Genomic DNA, 22885 nt, shown 5'->3' with positions numbered 1-22885 from the left:
TATTTGTAGCCTGCATTAAAAAAACTAAACCCCAACGCCAACACGAGGAACCAGCCACCTAAAGCCTTTCATTTGTTGATTTTAAACGTGCCTTTTGCTTTCATTCAGCTCCCGGTGGGTGTTTGGAGCTCCCGCAGAAGCGGGCACCGGCTCTGCCCGGCGGGGACCCTGCACGGCGTGGCGCGGAGGGACGCCCCGGGGCACCCCGCGCCGGGAGAGGCCGGGCCTCGCTCCCGCTCCCGCTCGTGCGGCCGGGCCGGGATTAGCCCCGCTCCGGCTTTGACGTCGTCCCGAAAGTAGGGCAGGAAGAGCGGACCGCGGCGCGCGCGGCTCCCAGGGGACGCGGCGCTCGCGCGGCCGGGGGCGGGGGCGCTCACCCGCACCACGGGCCCCGGGAACACCGGCAGCCGGGGTGGGAAGGGAGGGTTTGCTCCCGGCACCGCAGCTTCCGTACCCCCCGGCTCGTGCGGCAGGGAGCCAGGCTGGACCACGCTACGAGAGGGACCAAGGATCAGGCCTCGGCTGCCCCGTGACAGCGCCCCGGGATGCTCTCAGGCCGGTTCCACCCCTGCGAGGGACTCCGCAGCCCTGGCTCCCCTTCCCGCAGCCCTGGGGCTGTCCGTCGGCATTCCCAGCACCCTCCTTCCTCCAGCCATCCGCAGACCTGGAATTGCATCTTCATTAAACCCCCAGCGCTGGTATTCCTCTGCCCAGAGGGTTCCCCCGCTGTACCCGTGTCCCCCTAACCCACCCCCAGCAACTACACTGGTGCTTTCTGCACTTATTTTTGAAGCATCTCTGGGTAGATTCAGGTGAGATCTCGGGAAGAAGCACTTCCCTGGCAGTGTTCAAGGCCAGGTTGGACAGGTCTTGGAGCAACCTGCTCTAGTGGAAGGTGTCCCTGCTTGTGGTAGGGGTTGGAACTGGGTGAGCTTTAAGCTCCTTCCCTCCCCATCCAGTCTGTGGTTCTGTGATTCTGTGGTAGTGGAAGCCCCAGCTCAAGCCAAATCCAGCCCAGTGCTGGACATCCAGGACTGGGAGCTGGGCAGCCCATCATACCCAGCAGGCACCATCCAGGGCTGAGAAGCAGGAAGGGAGAGCCTCTGGTTGGGCAGATGAGGGAGTCATCCACAAAAAGGGATAGGAACAGTAGTGCTACAGGGCTCTGGCAAACCAGGGCCACAGGGAGCTGCAGGGAGGTGGAGGTGTAGGCAGAGGGGCTGCACTCACCCCAGGCCAGGCCCAGCCTCACCCTGGCTCTGGGGCACTTCAGCTTTTACTAAACCAAACAGACCCATCCTTGCACCTCTGAGAGCCCAAGCGGCTGGGGCAAAGGGTTCCCATGGCCGTTGGAGCAGGCAGGGCAGAGGGAATCCAAGCTCCAAGCTGGGACCTTACACACACGTAACACGGCAGGGTTCTCCAGCGTCACATGGAAATGCTCTGTGCTTCCTCTCTCTTCTCTTCAGCCTGGCCTACATTCACACTGCACAGCCCCAGCGCAGCTATCTGGGCACCCCAGGGACTGTGTGGGGCTGGTGACACCCAGGCCAAGTCCCTGGCAAGCTCCATCAGAGCTGACACTGCAGCAGCCACCACCCCAGGAATGGTGCCAGCACCCAGAGTGGGAGCCCTGCACTGTTTTGGGGTTAGAATACAGGAGTTATGGGGCGCCCACCCTCAACCCCACAGAGGCCTGTGTTCCAGCCCCACTGCATGGCACCTGGGTGCCCTGGCTGCAGGGAGAAGGGTGAGTGCAGCGACTCTGCCCCAGCCCCAGGGTACAGGGAGCAGCCCAGGGACCCCCACACGGCTGAACCCCAAGGGAAGGCTGCAGTGCCAGTGCAGGGTATGGCAGTGCCCCTGGGATGAGGAATACTAATTCGTGGGAACAGCAGCTCCTTCAGCTTCTTTGCTTGGGCTGGGAAGCATTCCCTGACTGGCATGAGCACAGCACAGATGAGAAGAGGGAGGAGAGGACTGAGGGGATCCCTGTACCACCATGAGGCTCCAGCACTGGACACACCAAGCACCCCGCAGTCACCCTTTGCAGGGTGCAGCGAGCCAGGAAGGCTCACTGAGCTCAGCAGAAGGAAGAGGGCAGGGTGGCTGGGTGAAACCACCTCAGAGCCCTGTATTCCAGCTCATGGGATCCACCAGAGTGGTGCAGAAGTTACTTCAGAACTGCTGGTGGACACAAGGAGCGGTGCCGTGTGGCTGGGCTCAGCACAGCCGGGCTGGGAGAAAACCCCTTTAGCTGAGACCAAAAAATATTGGTTTTTTTATATATATATATATAATGTCATATTTATATATATAAAAAATGGTGGTATGAAAGACAGGAGCCCCAGGGCAGGTGAGCCCCAGCACTGAGCTCACCTCCGCTCCTGCTCTCAGCCAAGGGCAGCAGCTCCAGGGCACTCTCAAGAGCACATGCCATGCAGGAGGGCACAGAACAGGCATGGGCCCAGCCCTGCCACAGCCTGCATGCAGCTACAGCCCTGTCCTGCCGCGGCGCCGGCCTGGCTGCACCCTCAGCTCCGGCACCAGCTCCAGTGCAGGCCTGGCTGCCGCAGGAACGTCCTCAGCAGAGATGGGCTGGATGATGTGGCCGCTGCGGGTGATGACACGGGGCGCTGTCAGCTTCTGGAAGGCACGCTGCGTGTTCCACGTGGCTCCCACGGGTGTTCGGATGCTCTGCTCAAACTGCTGGTGCTTCTCGAAGGGGAAGGGCAGCTCGCTGACCTGTGGGGAGTGGCACAGCGGGGTCACCCCCCGCCAGCACCCCGGGGGCTGCTCCCACCCCACGCTGCTGCTGGTTCCCGCTCACCCAGAACCTGCTCACACCATCCCTTGCCCCACTGACCCCTGGTTCCATCCCTTATGCCAGCAGATTCCAAGAGCTGGCACAGCCAAGAGCAGTCATGGGAATTCCTCTTCCCTCCATCATCCTGCTGGCCTCTGGGCTGTCAAAGCTGGAGTACAGGCAGGAACAGGGGATGTTTTGGGAATGGGTCACAGGAAAGCTCCGGAGTGCCCACGGGGGCTGCACATCACCCACCTGATGTGCTGCTGCGTAGATGTTGCGCTTTTCATTTATGATGACGTGGGGCAAGTGCTGGTCCTTCCTGGGAGGCGCCGGCGGCGGCTTGAGCAGGAACCTGCAGGGCACATGCATGCTCAGCCCCGGGGCCAGGCTGGGGCACACGCATGGTCAGCCCTGGGGCCGGGCCAGGGCACGCTGCAGCAGCTCTTCACACTCACCGCTTTTTCTTCCTGGTGCTGGGCTTCAGGCCTGAGCCCCCCCACTCACCCCAGCCCGGCAGCACCAGGTTCACCGGCTGTGGCTTCGCATCCTGCTCCGCCTTGTGCTTCTCCCGGCGGAAGTCAGCAACCACGTCATCCCCGGCAAATGCCTCTGTGATCACCCCACGCTGGTCAATGCCTCCCTCCTGTGAAGAGTACGGTCAGCCCCTGCAGCTAGCCTGGCTGCGGGACAAGGGGCTGGTGTGTTCCACGCACCTCCTCCTCCAGCAGGACGGGCAGGCTGGGGCACTGAACCTCCTGCGCCCGCCCCTCCAGCACTGCCTGCAGGCTGATCAGCTGCTTCTGGGACGATGGCTTCCTGGCAGGCCTGGCCCCAGCTCTGCCCTCCTCCGGCTGCCGCTGTGTCTCTGCTCCTGCGGCTGCTGGCTGCTGCACTCCTGCCCCTGCTCCTGTGGCCACTGGCTGCCAATCTCTTGCCTCTGCTGCTGCCGCCACCAGCTGCTGTGCTCCTGTTCCTGCTCCTGCAGCCGCTTGCTGCTGCGCTCTCGCCTTTGATCCTGTGACCACTGGCTGCTGCACTCCCATCTCTCCTCCTCCAGCCGCTGGCTCCTCCGGCTCCTCCACATGCTCCTCTGAGGCCAGAGCCTCAACGTCCTCCATTGTCTGCGCCCGGCCCAGCTGCTGCGAGAGCATAATCTCCTCCTGGGCACCAGTGGGCAGCTCAATCCCTGCACTCACCTCTGCCTCTGCGCAGATGAGGGGGATGGGGATGTCCCCCGATGGTTCAGAAACTGCCTCTGCCACATCAGCATCTGCACATTGAGGCAACAGGTGAGAAACAGTCACCCACAAGGAGGAAACACAAGGGTGAAGCCAGGCAGAAAACAGCCCTCGCACCCCTCCTTCCCTTGCCCAGACCTGAAGCGGCACAACAGTCCCTCCCTGCCTGGAGCTGCAAGCTTCTCACCTTGTCCTGCAGGGCTCCCTGCCCGCTGCTGCCGCATGTGCCGCTTCTGTGCAAAGTCCTGCAGCAGAGCTTCCTCCTCTGACATCTCCTCTTCCTCCTCCTCCATCTCCTCCTTGCTCTCCGCAGCACCAGGCTCTGATACGTCTCCCTGACTCTCCTGTGCCTCCGGCTCCTTGGCTGGGCTGCTGGGTTTGCCCAACAGCCAGGGATTTGCCCTGCTGGCACCCGTAGGGATGGTGGGAACGGTCACCGATGTGAGGTCCTCCTCAGGCACGTCATCTGGCTTCTCCTCAGGCAGCTCCACATGCACCTTCTGCATCAACTCCTTGTTCTTGGCCAGCTGCTCTTGCATGGCCTTGCGAGCCTGGGAGGGGATTGAGAAGTTTCTGAGGCAGGCCAGAAACAACACACCCACCCCCCATCAGCTGCCTCTCCCTTCCCCAACCAGCACTGGAGATGTTGCTGTGGCCTTTCAATGTATAATGGTGGTTTATAAGGAAGAGAGAGACTTTATACCAAGGTCTATAGCGACAGGACAAGAGCCAACTGCTTTAAACTAGAAGAGGCCAGATTTAGGTTAAATACAAACAAGAAAGTAGAAACAAGTTGTATGATGAGAGTGGTGAGGCGCTGGCACAGGGTGCCCAGAGAAGCTGTGGCTGCCCCATCCCTGGCAGTGTTCAAAGCCAGGTTGGACGGGGCTTGGAACAACCTGCTGTAGTGGAAGGTGTCTGGCAGGGGTTGGAACTGTATGAGCTTTAAGGTCCCTTCCAACCCAAACCCTTCTGTGGTTCTGTGATCTCACCTCTAGGTCGTACTTGGCTATAATGGCCCTGGAGCGGGCCCACTTTCCCTTGTTCTGGTGCTTAAGGCTCATTCTCTCCTGGGGGGACAAACAAGACAGAAGAATCAGAACAAGCACCCTCATGAGCAGGGATGTCCCATAAGGTGTGGGACAAGCACAAAAGCAGCACCTGCATCCTGAGCTGCTCCAGCTCCTCCAGCCTTGCCAAGGCAGCCTCAGGGTCTGACTTCTGCAGCAGCTCAAACTCCTTTAAGGCCTTGCGCCTCTTGCTTTTCTTCAGCATGCGATGGTACCTGAGAACAGAGGCAGTGAATGAGGCCTTGGGTGCTGAGGAGGCCCTGGGGACCCTGTGTTTTGGCCATACCCCCACACCAGGCAGACTCAGCCCTCTCCAAGGGATCTTACTTCTTGCTCTTGATCTTCTTCTCTCGCCGAGCCTTGGCTTCGTAGTAGGACTGCACGACCCGAGCCTTCTGCAGCTCTGCCCGCCGCTGCCGGGCCTGCCAGAGAGCAGAGAGTGAGGGCAGGCACCAAGGAAGAGGCTTCAAGAGCCAGGGCATGGCCGGGGGACCACCCACCTCCTCCAAGCTCATTGCCTGCAGCGAGGCTGCCTCCTGTGGCATCAGGAGCGGATCTGTGATGGGCTGCTTCGTCTTGTGGAGCAGCCCAAAGATCTCCTGCTCCAGGGGAGTTCGGGCCTGTTGGAACAGAGTAGACCCAGTAAGATGATGGTGATGAGAAGAATCATGAGAGGCAATGCTCCTTTAGATGTCCCCTGAGCAGGTCCATAGGAGGGCCCAGAGAAGTGTGGCCCCTCCTCCTGGGGCTGAGGTCACGGCCCTTGGCCGGGTAGCTCTGGGCACAAAGCACAGAGCAGTTTCCCCAGCCACCACACATCATGTCCTGCCAAGACAGAAAGGGACCCTTGGGCAGGTTGAGGTGAGTTGGCTGGGAGCTCGGCAGCAGCTGCCTCTCACCAGAGCTGGGAAAGCTCTCGGGGAGGGTAGTGACTCACATGTCAGCAGCACAACCCTCATGAGAATTCGTGTTCAAAATCAAAAACATCCTTGTTTTGTAATGAGGATTTACAATAATGAGGTCCAGGGTTTGCCAAACTGGACCCTGTCTACCTCAGCACACGAGGCCAAGGGCTACAAGCAGGCACATAGCTCAGCACAGAACCGAAAACCTACACACTCAGCATGCACAACTCAAGCTGAAAGGCTAAGAAGAGAGGGGACAGAGCACGCTCAAAACCTTCTGCTTGTGCCTTACCCAGACCCTCCCAGAGGCTCGGCTGTGCATGAGGAAGGTGGAATACTTCCATGTGAATCTTCCCCAGCTCAACCTGTGCCTGCCCAGACCCTCAGCAACAGGCTGGGCCTTCCCCATGCCTGCCTCACTCCTCACACAGCCAGGAGCTGCGTGACAGACGGCAGCACCCACCTTCCAGGCTGAAGTCACCTGCTCCAAGGGCACGACTGCGGCAATGTCCTGCTTGAGTGGGAACACCAGCTGCTCGGCACGCCGGTTCTGCAGCACAATCTGCTGCCACTTGCCCACATCTTTGGAAGTTGTGAGATAGGCAGCTTCCCTCACGACCTGCAGATGGGTGGGAAGGGAAGCAGGTGAGCAGAGGGCTGAGGCGAAGAACAAGAGTCTGTTGGCATCAGAGAGTAGCAGAGGGCATCCAGTGGCCCACTCACCCGCTTGGCCTCCTCCTTGCTGAGTGGCAACTCCACTGCTGCCTTCTGCTTCACTCGGGTCAGCTCATTCTTCACGCTGCTCAGGGCGGATTTGGGGCGGATGGGCTGCAGGAGCTCCGACAAAACCAGCTTCTCCCCAGCCCCTGCATGAGGTCCCACATGTCAGCACAGATACAGCAGTGCTGACCCGAGGGGCTGCAGCTGCATTCAGCCAGAAAGCCAGGGTGGCTGCAGCAAACCTCGGCCCCCACGGGTCTCACCTTTGGTGCTGACGTTGAACTCAGACACCTGCACACTGGCCTCCGTGCGCTCTGCCAGCCTCCGCCTGCAACAGGGGAGAGCAAATCAACCAAAGGGCTCCCCACGTCCCCACAGGAGCTGAGCCTCTTCTCCAGAGCTTCCCTGCGCAGCCCCGCAGGGCCCACGGAGAGGGAACGCAGCTGCTGCCAGAGCCCCAGGGCCAAGCCACAGCAGCGCCCCGGACCTCACCACTCACCGTTTCCGTCCGGACAGGGAGCTGACCGCCTCCAGCAGCTGTCGGTGCCGCCGCTCGCCGTCCTCCTGCCCCTGCCACGAGGCAGACACAGTTACAGACCCCGGCCCAGCTCGACCCAGAGGCCCAGCAGGCGCTGCCGGGAGCAGCGCGCTCTCCCTGGTGCCCCACCACTGCCCGACCTCACCACGGGCCCCGGCCGGGCCGCGCGGGGCCACCCTCGGCCTCGGCGAGGGGACGCATCCCCGAGGCCTCACCTCATCCTCGTCCTCGCTCTCGCTCGCGGCCGCCTCCGTCCCCAGCCACTCCTCCGACATCGCACCGCACACCACGCTAGCCGCAAATCACCGCGCCGCGTAGTGCTACTCCCCGCACGACCTGCCAGAAAGCGCGCCACTTCCGCCCAGCCTGCCGCAACCCGCCGCGCTTCCGCCCGCCGGACGGCTCTGACGTCACGGTTGCCGTGGCAGCCGCGCCGACGGTGGGGGTGACGGGCCGGCTCCGCTGTTCTCGGGGTGCGGGTCGGGCCCGGGCTCAGCACCGAGGCGGGCTGGTCCTCTCTTCATGGCAATGGCCGCGGAAGGACCATGCCCTCCAGTTAGGGGCGCTGCTCCCTGCCCTTACCGGCAAACCCTCGGGCAGCAAGAGGGAAAAACGGGGCCCCGGCCCCGACATGCGGAGGACACGACACGACACAACACGCCCGCACCGACGGTGCCGCCCCGCCGGGCCCGCTACCGCGGGCCCCGCCCCCGGCCACGTGCCGGGACCCGCCCCCGCCCCCGCCTCCCCTTGTCTGCACCGGGGCGGGGCGGAGGGGAGAGGCCGCGGAGTGACGTGTGGAGCAGCCAATGGGAGCGAGGGGCGGGACCGACGGCGCGGACAGGCCAATGGGCGACGCGGCCCCGCCCCCGCAGTGGCGCGAGGCGTGGCGGCCCCTCCCGCGGCGCTGAGGGAGCGAACGGACCGGCGCGGCCCGGCCCGGCCCGCGCGGCGCTGCCCGCACCGGCACAGGGTGAGCGGCGGCGGGACCCTCTCTTCCCCTCCCTCCTCCCTTCTTATTCCCCCACAAGCCCGGACTCCGGTGCCGCCGCGGGTTGGGTGCTGCTTACTCAGCCCAGCCCCGTCCCCTCCCTGTGGGGACGGTGCGGGGCCGCTCCGCCGCTCCCCCCTACCGGGTGCTTCTCTCGGGGCCGCGGCCTTCCGCGGCCGCGCCCTGCCCGCTCCCCCCTCCCTTCCCGGTGGGTTTCCATGGCGACGCCCCTCCCGGGGCGCGGGGGTTTCCATAGCGACGGCCGCCGCCCCCCGCCGTGGATCCCCGCCGCCGCCCCGGTGCTGAGGCGCTTTCCTCTCCTCGCAGCGCCCAGCGCAGCCCCGCGGGGCCCCCGACGATGCCGGCGGCGCGGGCGGCGGAGCAGCAGCGCCCGGACCCGGAGTTGTGGCGGCCGCCGCCGCCCCAGTGACGGCCCCGCCATGTCGGTGATGGTGGCAAGGAAGAAGGTGGTTCGGAAATGGGAGAAGCTGCCGGGCAGGAACACCTTCTGCTGCGACGGCCGCATCATGATGGCCCGGCAGAAGGGCATCTTCTACCTGACGCTCTTCCTCATTCTCGGCACCTGCGCCCTCTTTTTCGCCTTTGAGTGAGTTCCCCGCAGCCGCCCGGTGGCTCCCCGGGTCAGGATGGGCTCGGTGGCCGCCGGTGGCCTCGGGAGCGGGAGATGGGGGCAGAGCGAGGCGGCGCGGAGCCCGGCGCGGCTCTCCCTGGCGGGATCTGCCTCTCATACAGTGACCTGGAGGTCTGGGGACGCTGAGCCCTGGCAGAGCTCGCCCTGCAGCATGACACTGGCCCTTCACCACCCTGCTTGTGCTTCCCTGTGTTTTGGGACTTGTCATCCCGTGTCCAGAGCGCAGCCAGTGGGGATGGGGATTGGGGTGCGTGCTCCTTGCCTGGGGTGCAAGGGCATTGCTGCTGCAGCACCAGAGGCCAGCGTGAGCTGGTGGTGGGGCAGAGGCTGTGCCCATGCACTCTGGGCCTGTGTACGGCCCTGCTTAGCCTGTTGACGGAGGTGACCTGGCTGGAGAGCTAACCAAAAGTGCATGAGCCTGGTGGCACTGGGCCCTAGCAGAGGTGCAGCTCAGCCTGCAGTTGTCTGTGTTGTGGTATGGTGCTGCCCTACAGCAGACCCTCTGTGAGCCGAAGCCCTGGAGGGGATCCGGCCACCCTCTTAGATCAGCTCAGCAGCCTAAAGGCCTGCAGCAAGTTGTGTGTCCTGGTAAAGAGTAGGGACTGGCCCTGTCTCACTGCTCAGCCCTGTGAACCCGGCTGGGAGTGACTTGGCCTCAGACTAATCCTGTTGAAACAACAAGCAGAAAGGGAAGAAGAGCTCACTCACATTTGCCTGAGCTCTGGTGGGGGGGGGGGCGGGCAGCAGGACTGCCCTGTTTGCCTGGGTTGAAGGTGAGCTTGGCTCATCCACACAACTGTGAAATCTTCCTTTCTCTGTCTCTATCAGCATGTTTATGTTGTTCTTAGGGAGGCAAAGGTCTTGACTGGTGTTGGGTAACACAAAAGGCAGTTAAGCCAGGACAAGCAAGCGGAAGAAACTGCTCCCGCTGCTTAAGTCCTGGCTATTGCTCCACATACATAAAGCTCTGGGCCCAGACACTGGCCTCCTGGGCATCTTTCCCAGAGCAGGGACCTTGTCCCAGCTCCCTCTGGCCTGGCATTGCTCTCTCTCACTCCTCTCCTTAGTGGATATTGCCACCATCCTTGGAAGGGGCTTTCTGGAACAGTCTGCTGAGGTTTGCCATGTCCCAACGGCAGCAGTGCAGCAGCAAACACCATGCCCAGGTCGGCTGCAGGGCTGGATTCTGTGCTTGGTGGTTGTGCAGCAATGGAGGCAGGTGCTGCACAACTGTAACACAAGGTGTTGGGGTTCTCGAGCACAGGAAGTTCAAATTATCCCTAACTCAGTCTGAAGCCAAAGGTATGAAATGACACTGCTAATTGTTTGGTTGTTTGTTTTTTCCCCATCTCAAAAATGGGGCTCAGACTTGCTGCCTTCAGGGATGGCTGGTAGTGTCACTGCTCCAGAAACACTTGTCTCTGCTCCAGAAACACTTACCATGAGGGATAATTGCTCTTGCTCCCTGTGGAGATTGTCCTGAGCAGAAGAGAGAAGCCACAGCCCACTCTCTGCTGCTTTTACAGTCCCAGGCTGTGTTGGCAGAGCCAGCGATGCTGTGGATACTGCAGGTACATGACTGGGAATTCCTAGGGAAGCCTCTTCCTGTGCTGCTCTGGAGGCAGAGGCCCATGAAGGGATCACTCATGTCCTTGCTCACAGTGAGACGTCTGGGATGTGCTTCTGTGTTGCGCCAGGGGGACGGTCTCTGTGGGGGCACCAGCCCAGGGGCAGTTTTGCTGGGAGCAGAATTCCCTCTGAACTGTGGTTAAACTGGCTTAGTGGCTTTCAATTAGGAAAAGTCTGGGAAAATCCAAAACATCCGTTTGATTCTGTCATCGCTCAACACTTTAATGTTTTCTGTCTGAAAGAGACGGGTTTGTTTTGAAACTGTTTGTTTGGGATTTCTGAATTCGGGATAGGAATGAAACATTACATTGCCAGCCAGAAACCCTGCTCTGTTTCACAGACCCAGCTGAGGTGATGAGCAGCTGCCCTTCTGTGTGCGCTGGAGTGCTTGGCCTTGACCTTCTCTCTGTGTTGTCCATTCATTTCAGCTTTTGGCAGGTTCTTTGGTGTTTGCATGGAATTTCATGTTTTTCCCCTTAAAGTCTGTGCTGCAGAGGAACAATTGGAGCTGTTGGGCTCTGTGGAGAGCAGCAGACTGTGCTGGTGTCCTGTATGCTCGCTGCAGGGAGCCTGTGCTGTGGGCACCCGTTTCATTCAGCTGAATCACTTGCACAGTCACACCTTGTCTGAGCAGAGCTGGGGATGCCTGAAGCCAGCAAGTGCCTCTGGCTGAGAGCGGAGCCCTCCTGGCTGCTCTGCTGGCTCTGGTGTGCAGTGCAGTGTGTGGTGACAGGTGCAGAGTGCGGTGCCTGCTGCAGGAGAGCCGGTGGTGACCAGCACTACACGTCACGAGATAAACCGAGCCCACGGCAGCCACTCTGAGCTGTGCTCACGGTGTTCGTATTTTGAGTCCCCTGCACATCCGTTCCTCTGCCGTGTCTCCAATCGAGCGATCTGAAGCCACCTCACCCCCGTGGGCAGGGGTTTGTGTGTTTTTACCCCCTAGACTCCAGAGCTGTGGTCTGGAATGGGGCAAGTTTCCAGCTGTGAGCAAAAAGGCCCAGAGGGCTGCCTGCACTATCAGTGCTATACCTGGAGCTCCAGCTCCTCCCTCCCTCCCTCCCAGATAAAGCAGAGGGCTGTGAAGCTGTGCTGGTTCCCGGGAAGTGCTCTGCAGTGACTGGAGTCCTCTGCCCAAGGGCACCTCTCGCCAGCACCTTGACAGAAAGCAGCTCCTCCTGCTCCAGGGCTGAGGCTGGTCCCTGCAGTGTCCGAGCCCTGTGTTTAATTGGGTCTTCTCCATTATCTGTAACGTGTCACATAAAACTCATTTAATATCCTCTTGGCACTCTTTCAGACTCTTAATGGCCACATCAGCCTTTGCAACAGGGCACGTAGTTGTCTAACTCTGCTTGTGGTATTGGAGCACGAGGAGAAGCCCAGGTAAAGCGCTCGTGAAGCCCCTTTGGGAACTGGGATGTGCAGCCTCTCTCTGGCTGCTGGGATCTCCTCTCTGCAATTTGCCGGCATGGCTGGAAGGGCCCTCCTGAAGTTCTTGCTCAGCGTGGCAGCGGCTGTAGAACAACGGCGTTTCTTTTGTCTCCAGCTCAGCAGCAGGACACTGCTGCTGGTAAACGCTCCGGTGCTGGCAGCGCCAGGCTCCTGCAGGGAGGGGAAGGGGCTCTTTGCTCTCCAGTAACAGCCTCTTTATCATGTTACTGTTTTCTACTTTCTTAGCTACGTAGAGATTAGAATTTCTTTGGTTTCTGACAAGTTGAAATAACCTGTGCTGACCCTTTATGTGACTTAATTCTTGGGTTTCTCCCTCCAAACCCCAAAGACCCCAGATTTTAGGCTGATAAAAATGCTTTCAAAATGGCTTTTACTTCTGGTTAGGTCAATGTCAAACACTGTCAAAGCTTGCACCCAAGTCAGTCTGTGCTTTTTGGCAGTTGTAGCCTCTTGGTAGAGATGAACCTCAGAGTTGAGCTTGCTTTGCTCCTGAAGGCTTGGTTCTGCTTGAGGTGGGTTTAGAATGGCATGCCCTATTTCTCGACATGGGCTTCTTTCCAGAAGACAACTTGCCTCTCCCTGTGGTGTGCATGTCCTCTGGAGCACCACCTCTCATTGCTGATGTGATCTTGGGGTGTTCCCTCACCTGCAGCCAGAAAAAGAGCAGTGACATTAGCAGAACTTTTCCATCTCCTGCCTCAAGGTGGTTGCTGCATTGGTGGCACGTGCTCCCAGTGGAACTGCCCTTGAAGAGGGTCTGAGGTGAGGGTTTTCTGTGTTGCTGTTCCAGCCAAAAGTGTTGCTGTAGCTAACTCCGGTGCTGCTCGGGGCAGGTCCCTGGGCTCCAGCATTGCAGTGCAGCACTTCCCTGGGTTTTGGAGCAATGGTTTCCAGGCTTATTGCAGATACATCAGCTCCTGGAAATCGTCCCAGGCCTGGGAGGTGCAGATGACTGCGAGTGCTCTGTGAGGGTCAAACGTTTGCTACAGATACTCCTGTACTTCACTAGTGTTCAGGGTGAGCGCACAGTGCGGTGGTTCAGGGAAGTCCAGTAGATGATTTGCAAGTGAGATATGGATGGATTATACAGGAAAGCTTGTGCTGAGCCCTGGGGGGACCTGGCCTGAAATGTGCTGTCCTGTGGCCATGGCTGATGCCCATGTCCACCGGGGCTGCTGTGTTTGTTTCCCCTTCCTCCAGAGCTTTGCTTGATGGGCCAGTTACAACAGAGCTTCCCAAGCGATGGCAAAGGGCTCAGTCACACGGTCCTTGCACTTGTGGCACTCCCCAGCTGCTGCTGCTGCTCCCCCCTCTCATTCTAATGCTCTCTCTGTTTAAGTCTTTCTCACCCCCAGGCCCCCGTGATGGGCAGTGTGATAGTGCTGTTATTGTCTGCTTGGAGATGACAGAATGCTTAGGAGCACAGATACCACACTGGGAGCGGAGCAGCAGCAAAAGCCTTACATACAACAGTATGCCTGTGTTGGCCCTCAGCTTTCCCAAACAAGGGATCTCTAACATGGCTGTCAGCATTGGGAATGAATTGCTGAGTGTAATCGTGCTGTAGACGAGACGCAGGGTGACGACCCCCCCAGCACCAGTGAGTGCCAAGTGACAACCTCACGTGGTGGCCTTACCTGTTGCTCAGCTGTTCAGGACAGCACTTGTCTTTCTCTGCCATGGCAGACAGACCAGGCACGTCCCCTGAACAACACCTTTTAGGAAAAAGCAAGGGTCTGTTGGCACAGGGAAGGATGGGAGGCTGGAGCTGGGTCTCAAGGTGCAGTGTCGGTGTGGTGGGGGTTTGTCTCACCCTCACCTCCAGGCTGTGGTCCTGTGCAGAGGATGCAGCAGTGCTGCCAGCCCTACTAGCCAGGGAAGCAGGAGGGCCCTGCTCAGCTCTGTGGTGCCCTGGCACTGCTGAGTGATGGGCTGAGCATCCAGCACAGTGCCTGGATTTTTGCTTGATGCTGGAGGGAGGATGGCAACAGGACACAGTGAGTTCCTTGAGCAGACATCTCATGCTCTTCAGTGAATGGCAGCTGAAGGAGTTGGTGTCATTACCTCCTGTGTGAGTTTCGGGGTATCTTTTCCTTATCACGTTCCTGCTCTCCTGGCTGGCTGGTGCTGCTTCCCTAGCCACAGCGGGGAGCACAGTTGTGCACTCACCTCATTTGAATGCTTCCCACTGCCACCTCATGCTCTGCCATGTGGTAACATCAATCCTGAGGCCGCTCTTGCTGCTCCTCAGGGGCAGCAGGACCTGCTGCATTCCCGAAGGGCAGGTTTCCAGTCAGTGGGAGTGACTCATGTCCCACATTGCTGCTCACACCCAGGCTAAGCAGGGTTGCTGCAGGGGCTGATCCCGTTTATCACGAGTGGGTCTGTGTAGCTTGTGCTGCAGGTAATAAATCTCCTTGCTGACAGTTCACCGAGGAAACTTAAAAGGTGTTGGTGTGCAGCCAGGGCTGGGAGCTCTGGTGCAGCTCCCACAGCTCATAGATCCAGGTTTTAAGACCGTAACATGTTGTTCATGTTGTGACGACAGCAACAAAAGCTGTCGTGTCAGCTGAACAATGGTCAGGCTGCAGCCCTTTGGGGCAGAGCCTGTCCAGAGGAATAATCCCATATTCCTTCCCCAGATGGGAGTCCAGGGTTTCTGTGTAATCACTGCCTAACCTGCAGCTCTTCCTAGACTTTGCCCTTGCAGAGGAAAAGCAAAGTGATCTCAGGCTGCCTCAGGACGCTGATCTCAGGCTGCCTGAGGACGCTGAGCTCAGCCCTCCTGCTGCCCATGCACCTGAAGGCAGGACTGTGTACGGGGACACCTCGGAGGATTGTGTTGCTGCCAGTAGCTGCAGAGGTTGTGGTGCCTGAAGTTAACCCCGCTGGTTTAGGGGCCAGGCCCCACGCGTGGCTGTGGCCAGAGCATGCTGTGGCTCCAGTGCACAGCCCCCTCTGCCCCTCCTCATGCTGGGGGGTGGTTGCTGCAGCCAAGAAATGGTAAACGAGAGCCTGATTGGCTCCCTGCAGCATGTGGTGGGCTTCCAAAGGAACCAGGGGAGCTGGAAAACGTGTTGTGTTTGGAGCAGCTGCAGAACTCAGCAGTTAATGCTGTGGATGTTGTGGATTGCCTTGCCCAGGATGACAGACCCGCTGGGGGGGATAATCCCTGGCCTTTCACTGCAGGAGAATTACTCCTGCTTTCTTGGAGACCAGGAGCCTGGGTTGGATCCACCTCTGTGGTGCCAGGGCTTACTAGAAAGCCTAGGTGCCCAGCTCCATGAGGAGCCTGGGAAAGCACAGCACAGGGAGAGGGGAGGTTGTGCTCTGTGCTGAGGTTTGGGCAGGGTTTCCGTAGGAAAGCTCCGTAGGAACTTCACCCCAAGTAAGTGGGGTTTTCTGAAGAAATAGGGGCAAAACCGTGTTTCCTTTCATCCCTGTAAACCATGGCTGCAGCACGGCCTGTGCTACGGTGCCCAGAACACGTGCCTGTAGTGTGCAGAAGGGACAGGGTCCACAGGGAGACAGGTCTCCTGCTCCCTTTGCACTGCCCGTCAGTGGGATTAGCACTGGGAACTCCTCACAGGACCTCTCTCTGCTGGTAAACCTTAGGCTGTATGTCCTCTCCTGAGCTGGGGCTGCCCCGGCGGCGGGAGCCTGCTTACTTTATGTGGAGCTCTCAAGTCCTTTGCCTCAGGGAAGTCAGAGGAAGGCAGACCTCATGTTGCAGGGGAATGCTGCACTTTCAGGGAAATCTATTCCTGGGAAGCACAGGACATGGTTAATCCCCAGCAAGTAATCTCTGTGGTACTGGACTCTGCTGCCCATATAGGGGACAGCCAGAGATTCCTACTATTCCAGTGTGCTTCCATGCCTTTTGCTTTCTCCAGTGGTGGGCTCTTGAACCAGGCCTTGGGTGCTTCTCCTAGGGGAAGGAAGGGTCGATCCCTCAGCTAGTGTCCTCCAGGCAAGATCCCTCTTGCTGACTGGTTGTGTTCCTGCCATCATCCATGGTTGAGCAAAATGGGAGCTGGGAACAAACCAAAATGCTGGGAAGAGTTCTGGGCCTGGCTGGCTGAGGGCACGATGGCACTTAGATTGTGGCTGGCTGTTGGAGCCACCCCAGGGGTGATTCCCTGCGGTGGTGGGACCAGAAGGAAGTGCTGGACAGCTTCCCTTTGGTAACATCATGTCGGAAAGCCTGGGCTCAGACCCAGTGCGAGCCCCAGGCCCGGCTCAGGCAGAGCTGGTCACGGTGCGGCTCCTGCCGCCGCCTGTCCCCGCAGGTGCCGGTACCTGGCAGTGCAGCTGTCCCCGGCCATCCCCGTGTTTGCAGCAGTTCTCTTCCTGTTCGCCATGGCTACGCTCCTGCGGACCAGCTTCAGCGACCCTGGCGTGATCCCCAGGGCACTGCCGGACGAGGCAGCCTTCATCGAGATGGAGATCGGTGAGTGCGGCTGGGGCAGCCTCCGGGACCCTGCTCTCTGCAGAGCCCTTCTTCCCGGCTGGCAGTCCGGAAGCATGGGGTGCGCCTGTGTCTGGCTCAGCTTGGCTGAGGCTCAGAAGGATGGTGCAATGTACCTGCTTCCCTCTCCGGGGACATCTTCACTGCTGTTTTCTCTCCTACACATGAGCTCAGTTTGCTTGGGAAGGGGTGCAGGAGCTCAGTGTGGGCCCCTTGATCCTTCGGGTAGAGAGGAGGTTTGGCGGATGTGGGCAGCACCCAGCCCCCGCAAATATGCCCATGAAAGCTTTGGCATCACTTTTCCTGCCTCTAGGCTGCCAGTTTGGCTCTGGACTGTGTGAGCAGAGCTGCAGCTGCTGGCTCTGGACCCAGCAGGCTCTGATCCCACTGGTACGAGAAGCAGGAGGCGAGCTGTTGTCCTTGGCCTGTCATGTTGTGGCAGCAGGCCTGATCTCTGCTCCATCCTCTCTCAGAGGCCACCAATGGGACGGTGCCGCAGGGCCAGCGCCCACCTCCGCGCATCAAGAACTTCCAGATCAACAACCAGATTGTGAAGCTGAAGTACTGCTACACGTGTAAGATCTTCCGTCCGCCCCGGGCCTCGCACTGCAGCATCTGCGACAACTGTGTGGGTGAGTGGAGGCCTGAGAGGGGACAGGGACAGCCCATGGAGCAGAGAGGTGAACATCGGCACCCACCTCTGCTCCTGCTGAGCAAGTCCAGGGTGGTGGAGTGTGAACAGGGCAGGACAGGCTGCCTCATCTGTGGCACAAGGAGCTCGAGATTTGCTCAGAGCCTGAAGCCAGATGGTTCATCTTTGCCAGTACTGCTTTGGCAATACCTGGTCTAACGTAAGCCAAACTTGCACGTAAGTTTGCAGGTGCAGTCCATTGCTGAGTTTCTCTGGCCTTGCTGGGCTGGAGGGTTCTCGCAGAGCTGTGTCTTGTGTGAAAGCAGCTCCTCGCATCAGCGTGGAGATTCCACCATTACATGGAGTGCCCCTGGGCTTTGTTCCCCTAGCGGCAGAGCAGATGCTCTCTCAGCCCTTTGCTACCATGATTGGCTGGTGTTCAACATCCCTTCTTGAGGAAGAAATCCCTTGTTGCATCCCTTTCCTCTTCTGCAGGTTCCGAGCCCCGTGAGAGCTTATGCAGTTCCTTCAACTCATTTCTAATTATTCTTGAAGAAGTAAAGTGGCTTACGGGTTAGACAAGAACTTCTGAACCCCCAGGCCTTCACCTAACCTGTGTGCTGCTTTAGTAAAAGCTGTTACACCTCAGGTCTCTGGGAGAGAAGACATACATAGGGCCAGGCTGTTAAACTCAACCTTAACATGCAAAACCACTCATTAGTAAGCGATTTTGCCCTTTGTTACCTTCCCCTGCTGGAAGGAGGCCATGATACAGGCCCTGAGTTAGCAGAGAGCTGCACTCTATGCCCAGGGAGCCCTGTTAGCCTCGGATGTATTTGAGTTTGGGACAGTGTGGCTGGGGGCAGTGTGGCTGGGGTCAGGCAGGGCCCTGCTGATCCCATCTTGGCTTTCACAGAGCGCTTTGACCATCACTGCCCCTGGGTGGGCAACTGCGTGGGGAAGAGGAACTACCGCTACTTCTACCTCTTCATCCTCTCGCTCTCACTCCTCACCATCTACATCTTCACCTTCAACATAGTCTACGTAGCACTGAGTGAGTCTGGCTGCTTAGAGGTGGGTGGCTCAGGGAGGGGGGATGTCGGGGGGGGGTGGGAATCCTGAAGTGGTGGAGTGGGAAAGGGAACTGGACTTGGTGTGATGTTCCTGAGAAAACATCTCTCTGTGTTGCCAGAATCTCTGAAGATTGGGTTTCTGAACACGTTGAAGGAAACCCCAGGGACATATCCTTCCACAGCATGGAGGGTTGGTTCCCCCAGAGCCGGGGTTAGTGGGACCTGTGTTATGGAGGGCCTGGAGCCTCGATGCCCAGGCTTCTCTAAGGAGTCTTTCAGGGCATTTTCGCCCATGAGTACAAGATAAGGAGCAATTCTGTGGCTCTTGGGAGGAGAGTAAAACAGAAAACCAAGTCTAGGAGAAGAAAAAGAGAGTTAGAGTAGTGTGCATCGGGGGTAGTGACACAGCTGGGCTGGGGCTGGGACTGTTCCCAGGCTGTTCTCAGTCCTTAACTGTCCTCACTGTACTGGAGGTGCTCATCTGTTTCTTCACCCTGTGGTCGGTGGTGGGGTTAACTGGATTCCACACCTTCCTGGTGGCACTGAATCAGACAACCAATGAAGACGTAAGTAGAGTCTGTCTGTTCCTCTGAGCCATCTCTGTCTCTCATCACTTCCTCGGCATGTCACACCTGTGCCCACTTTGCTGACATGCCCCGCAATCTGAGGCCGGGCTCCATGGCTGGGGGTGGGGGCTGGTGGAGCAAACCTGAGCTTGTGCCCTGACTGTTGCAGATCAAGGGATCCTGGACTGGGAAGAACCGTGTGCAGAATCCCTACAGCCATGGCAACATAGTGAAGAACTGCTGTGAGGTGCTCTGTGGGCCGCTGCCCCCCAGGTAAGCTCTCAAAGGGCAGCCCTGCCATTTTTACCCCCAGAACCCAGCGCAGGACTGTGAGGAGCTCTCTTTGCTTGGGTACAAGACCTGGCTCTCTGCCAGGTCTCTCTGTGTGTTGTGAGCTTCTAGAGGTCTGCTGGGACATGGCTGGATGCTCTGGGGGGGAAGGTCTTGCGTTGCCTTCCTTGCGTATCTTCCATGATTCAAGCTTGTGATGTGCTTCCAATCATCATGTGCTTGAGAAGCCTGTGGAGGAGTGGCTGCCCTTCGCTGGGGCAGCGTGTGAAGTGGAGGCTCTTTCCAGGGCACTCATTTTGGTGGTCCCACACTCAGAGCTGGGCTGCTCTTCAGGGGCTTGGTTTTCACGGGAGGAACATAGACCAAGCCTAGTCTGTGCACAGCCTGTTTTGGAGAGGGTCCCTTCCCCTGCCATTTGTCTTCCACCAGCACTTTTCCTGCAGGAGAAGTGTGCTCCAGGGCAGGTGCAGGTCTGACGGGGTGGTTGTGTCCTTGCAGCGTCCTGGACAGACGGGGCATCTTGCAGCAGGAGGAGAGCGCAGCACAGGAGGAGTCGTGCCCACGAGGGCCCAGTGCTGCTCCGGGCACTGGAGAACAGACAGAGGGGAGCGGGGTGCCCCAGGAGGATGGGAGTCTTCTGCACGCCAACGCTGGGAACGAGGCCTCTGTGCTTGGGGTGAGTGGGCCGCTGCTACTGCTGTGGCCCAGCAGAGAGAAGCTGATGGTGTGACTCGGCAGGAGCAAAGCAACACTTGGGGCATTGTGGGGAGGTTGCCCACGAAAAGCTGTTGTGCCCTGGGCAGGAAAGCAGCTACTCTTGATTTACTCAAAGGAAATCGCTGGCTGCGGTTTTGGAGACGTCAATCCTGCCGTGAGAGCATCCGGGAGCTGGCACCTATGGAGGCTGGGAGGGGTTGAGTGGGGCTGGGAGACTGCAGGCATCTTGTTTTGGCACTGAGTGGAAGCTGAAGGGCTGTTCCTGGGAAGGGCCCTGACAGGTCTGGGATCTCCATCCTTCGAGAAAGCCGTTGCCTCACAGGCTGTGGCCCTGAGCAGCCTGCTCTTTGACATTAGCCCTGCTTTAAGGGTAGGGCTGGACAGGAGACCTCCAGAGTGCCCTTCCCACTCTAATTATTCCATGAACACAACAGGAAATGACTGGGCCTACTCCTGCTTGGGCATGAGCTGCTGTTTCTCTGGTAGAAGCAGCCTGGACCACTTCTGGTGGAGCGTTCTAGTGTTCCAGATCTCCATGAAGCTGCTGTTTTGCCTGTTTGGTGACCCCCGGTTTCTCCTTTCCCCAAGCACAGCTGAGACCTCTGTCTGGTGGAGTAGAGGCAGCAGGGCTGTGTCTGTGTGCTCAAACATGCTCTGCATGGGGGGGTGTTCATGCAAGTCACTGCTGTCTTCTCTTTCCAGGTCCCTGCGCCACCCCTGAGCCATGCCGACATGCCAGAGGAGAAGCAGCTAACTTCTGGGGAGCTCCCAGTCCCACCCCAGGACGCTGGGCAAGCAGAGCACTAGCATCTGCTTGAAGGGGAGAACTTTCTTGTTTTGTCTAATCAAAGCTGGAGGTGATGGAGGAGAGGAGGAGATGGGCTGGATGCCAGGCAAACAATTCCTCATGGCCGCTTTGCTGTAGTCTTTATTCATGGCTCTGGCCTCATGCAGTGGCAAAGGATCCGGAGTGGGAGTCTCGGTCCCCGTGGGGCCAGGCAGCCGCAGGCCAGGGCAGGACCTCTTGCTCTGCAGGTTGTCCTGAGGCTAAATACCGGCTGTCCCTCCGCCTGATGAGACGGCTCGTGGTCAAGCAGCTCGGAAGCAACGTTAGGGTCGGCCTGCTCCCTACTGCTGAGGAATCCTGGTGGGAAGGGGAAAGCAAGTCATGGCAGTAGCATCCTCTCTCCCCTCCTCCCTTCTTCCTCTATTCTGTGGCATTGTTTTCTTGGTTAACGTGACAAGGGTTGTCAGGAGACAGTTTGGTGCCAAAAGGGCCAAGGTAAGGGGGAAGGTGTTCTGCTGGCAGTGGTTTTAAAGTAGCTTCCTTCCCATGCATCCTTCCATGTGACTTAAGCTGGTGTGAGAGCAGTGGTAGCGGGCAGGGGCCCCCTTCCTGTCCTTCCGTGGGGATCACCCCCAACCAGAGGCTCGCAGGATGAGTGGGGCAGCCCCGTCTTCCTGCGTGTGTCTGGCCACAGAGCGGTTGGTGACTCTGGCTGCAGGAGGTTCTTCCTGGCTGCTGGCTCCCTGCCTGGTGCTGGGGCTGCCATTGCTGCTGGGTGCAGGGTGCCCTCCCCTTGCAGGCCAGGCTGTAGCTGCTGCTCTGCAGAACCTCAGCCCTGATTCTGTGTCATGTCGTTGTGTCCCTGTGTCCCCAACACCTTGCCCTGTGTTCCTCAGCCATCCTCGACTGGTGTTTGGCACAGGAGGGAGCAGAGGCTGGGGTCGGGCAGCAGCAGAAGGTCTCTGTGCCCTGCCAGGGATCCTCTTCTCCCCGACAATCCTGTTCTGTGCTGGGCAGCCGGGATGGGAAGCGCCTCAGGGCTGTGGGGTCCATGGTGGTGGAGGGAGTGCCGTTGGTGCCCTGGCAGCTCTGTAGCCTGTACCGTGAGCGCTGGGCATGTCTGTGCCTCCTGTGGGCTTGTGCTGAGCCTCTGGGATGCTCCTGCCTGGCAGCATGAAGCTGCTGCTCCTCCTTCCCTGCCCTCATATTCTGACCTGCTTTCAGCAGTGGCAGTGGGTGATGTGGGGAGCTGGGTCCCTCCGGAGCGTGCTGTGTGACTCCCACCCCTCGCGGTGCTGACCTGGCAGTGCCTGGCAGTGGATGAAGTGGTGTGAATGGAGTGAGTGGTGCTGCCCACTCTCCCTTCACACCAGGGCCTTCTCTCCCTGGTGAGGGCAGAGCTGCTGCCAGGGGCTCTGGGGGTGTGTTCAGCAGCTCGCTCATTCAGTAGCTCCCCCCTGCTGGGTCCCTGCTTGTAGCTGCTGCCCCCTGCACACCCCAGCCACGGGAGCTGCCCCCTCCTCTCCCCTGCTACTGCCCCAGTCCTGAGCTCGCTGTGGAGAGGTGCAGGGTTGGGTTTGAAAGGCGGGGTGCTGGCACTGCCTGCACACAGGGTTGTGCCGGCTCTAGTCGGGAAGGGCACGGAGCTGGGTGAGGGCTGGGCTTGCTCTGGTTTGATTTCTTCTTTTTTTAATTTTAAAACAATGAAGAAAAACTAACTGGTTTGAAAACTGGCCAAGCTGCAGCCTCTGCCTCTTTGTGCCACCCCGAACCCGCTGCTTCCTCCTTCCCTGTGGCTTTCCAGCCTCTACATCTTGCACTTCTAGGGTGTTTTATCCGTGTTGCCTTGTTTGCATCCTGCTGTACCCCGTGGCAGGTGAGGGGTCTCAGTGCATGGGTGATGCAGCTCAGGCTGAGCAGTGACAGCCCAGGGAGCACCCTGGCCAGCTGTTGTGCTACCTGCAGACACTGCCCCATTCCCCAGCCCCAGCCTTCCTGCCTGGTAGGAAGCTGAAGACTGGAGTAAAAGGGACTTGCACACTTTTATTGGGATAAAGCGCTGGAGCTGGAGTTTCTCTTGTGCAGCAGCAAGAGCTGGGCTGAGAGGCCTGTGATCAGCCCCCGAGCTGGGCACAGCCTGGTGATTGCTGCAGGCTGCCCCATGTTCCCATATGGATGCCAGCCCCTGCCTGCTCCTGCTGCCGTTACCCACTCCTGCTGGCACATAGGGGCCCTGGCTGAGCTGCAGCTCCCGTGCCCCTGCCCGTGGCTGCTTGGGGGGATCTGGCAGTCTGGAAGGGGCCGTCCTGATGATGACAGCAGGGTGCTCATGGTCACCCGTGCTCCCT

The 22885-nt window shown here is 59.1% G+C and overlaps 2 protein-coding genes across 2 annotated transcripts; one reads left to right on the top strand and one right to left on the bottom strand.

The window, feature by feature from the left end:
• Window positions 1–2302: 2302 nt before the first annotated feature.
• Window positions 2303–7960, bottom strand: UTP14A (UTP14A small subunit processome component). The gene is made up of 14 exons (XM_080624739.1): window positions 7496–7960; window positions 7242–7312; window positions 7006–7070; window positions 6746–6888; window positions 6486–6641; window positions 5618–5737; window positions 5445–5539; window positions 5209–5332; window positions 5040–5117; window positions 4235–4598; window positions 3523–4079; window positions 3265–3452; window positions 3062–3161; window positions 2303–2745 (listed from the first exon to the last, which is right to left on the bottom strand). Exons 1-14 carry the CDS (start codon window positions 7553–7555, stop codon window positions 2494–2496), a joined length of 2373 nt encoding a protein of 790 aa, XP_080480865.1. The 5' UTR covers window positions 7556–7960; the 3' UTR covers window positions 2303–2493.
• A 195-nt stretch (window positions 7961–8155) lies between these two features.
• ZDHHC9 (zDHHC palmitoyltransferase 9) lies at window positions 8156–22228 on the top strand. The gene is made up of 10 exons (XM_080624688.1): window positions 8156–8253; window positions 8599–8878; window positions 16294–16454; window positions 16946–17104; window positions 18020–18157; window positions 18296–18344; window positions 18640–18742; window positions 18912–19015; window positions 19532–19709; window positions 20453–22228. The coding sequence occupies exons 2-10, from the start codon at window positions 8712–8714 to the stop codon at window positions 20555–20557; spliced, it is 1164 nt and encodes a 387-aa protein (XP_080480814.1). The 5' UTR covers window positions 8156–8253; window positions 8599–8711; the 3' UTR covers window positions 20558–22228.
• The last annotated feature ends 657 nt before the right edge of the window (window positions 22229–22885 follow it).

The sequence above is a fragment of the Psittacula echo genome (genome assembly GCF_963264785.1).
Source record: "Psittacula echo genome assembly, chromosome: 8".
Lineage (NCBI taxonomy): Eukaryota > Metazoa > Chordata > Aves > Psittaciformes > Psittacidae > Psittacula > Psittacula echo.
The sequence above is the reverse complement of the archived record's forward strand: the minus strand, read 5'-3'. Positions and strand labels throughout refer to the sequence as shown.

Bases quoted from the DNA above. Each gene is read 5' to 3' on its own strand.
- UTP14A (XM_080624739.1), bottom strand. From the start codon at position 7,555: ATGTCGGAGGAGTGGCTGGGGACGGAGGCGGCCGCGAGCGAGAGCGAG. The intron at 6,889-7,005 runs GTGAGACCCGTG...GACCTCATGCAG, and splicing joins GTTCAACGTCAGCACCAAAG to GGGCTGGGGAGAAGCTGGTT. The intron at 2,746-3,061 runs GTGGGTGATGTG...CACTCCCCACAG, and splicing joins TCTACGCAGCAGCACATCAG to GTCAGCGAGCTGCCCTTCCC.
- ZDHHC9 (XM_080624688.1), top strand. From the start codon at position 8,712: ATGTCGGTGATGGTGGCAAGGAAGAAGGTGGTTCGGAAATGGGAGAAG. The intron at 16,455-16,945 runs GTGAGTGCGGCT...ATCCTCTCTCAG, and splicing joins CTTCATCGAGATGGAGATCG to AGGCCACCAATGGGACGGTG. The intron at 18,743-18,911 runs GTAAGTAGAGTC...TGACTGTTGCAG, and splicing joins ATCAGACAACCAATGAAGAC to ATCAAGGGATCCTGGACTGG.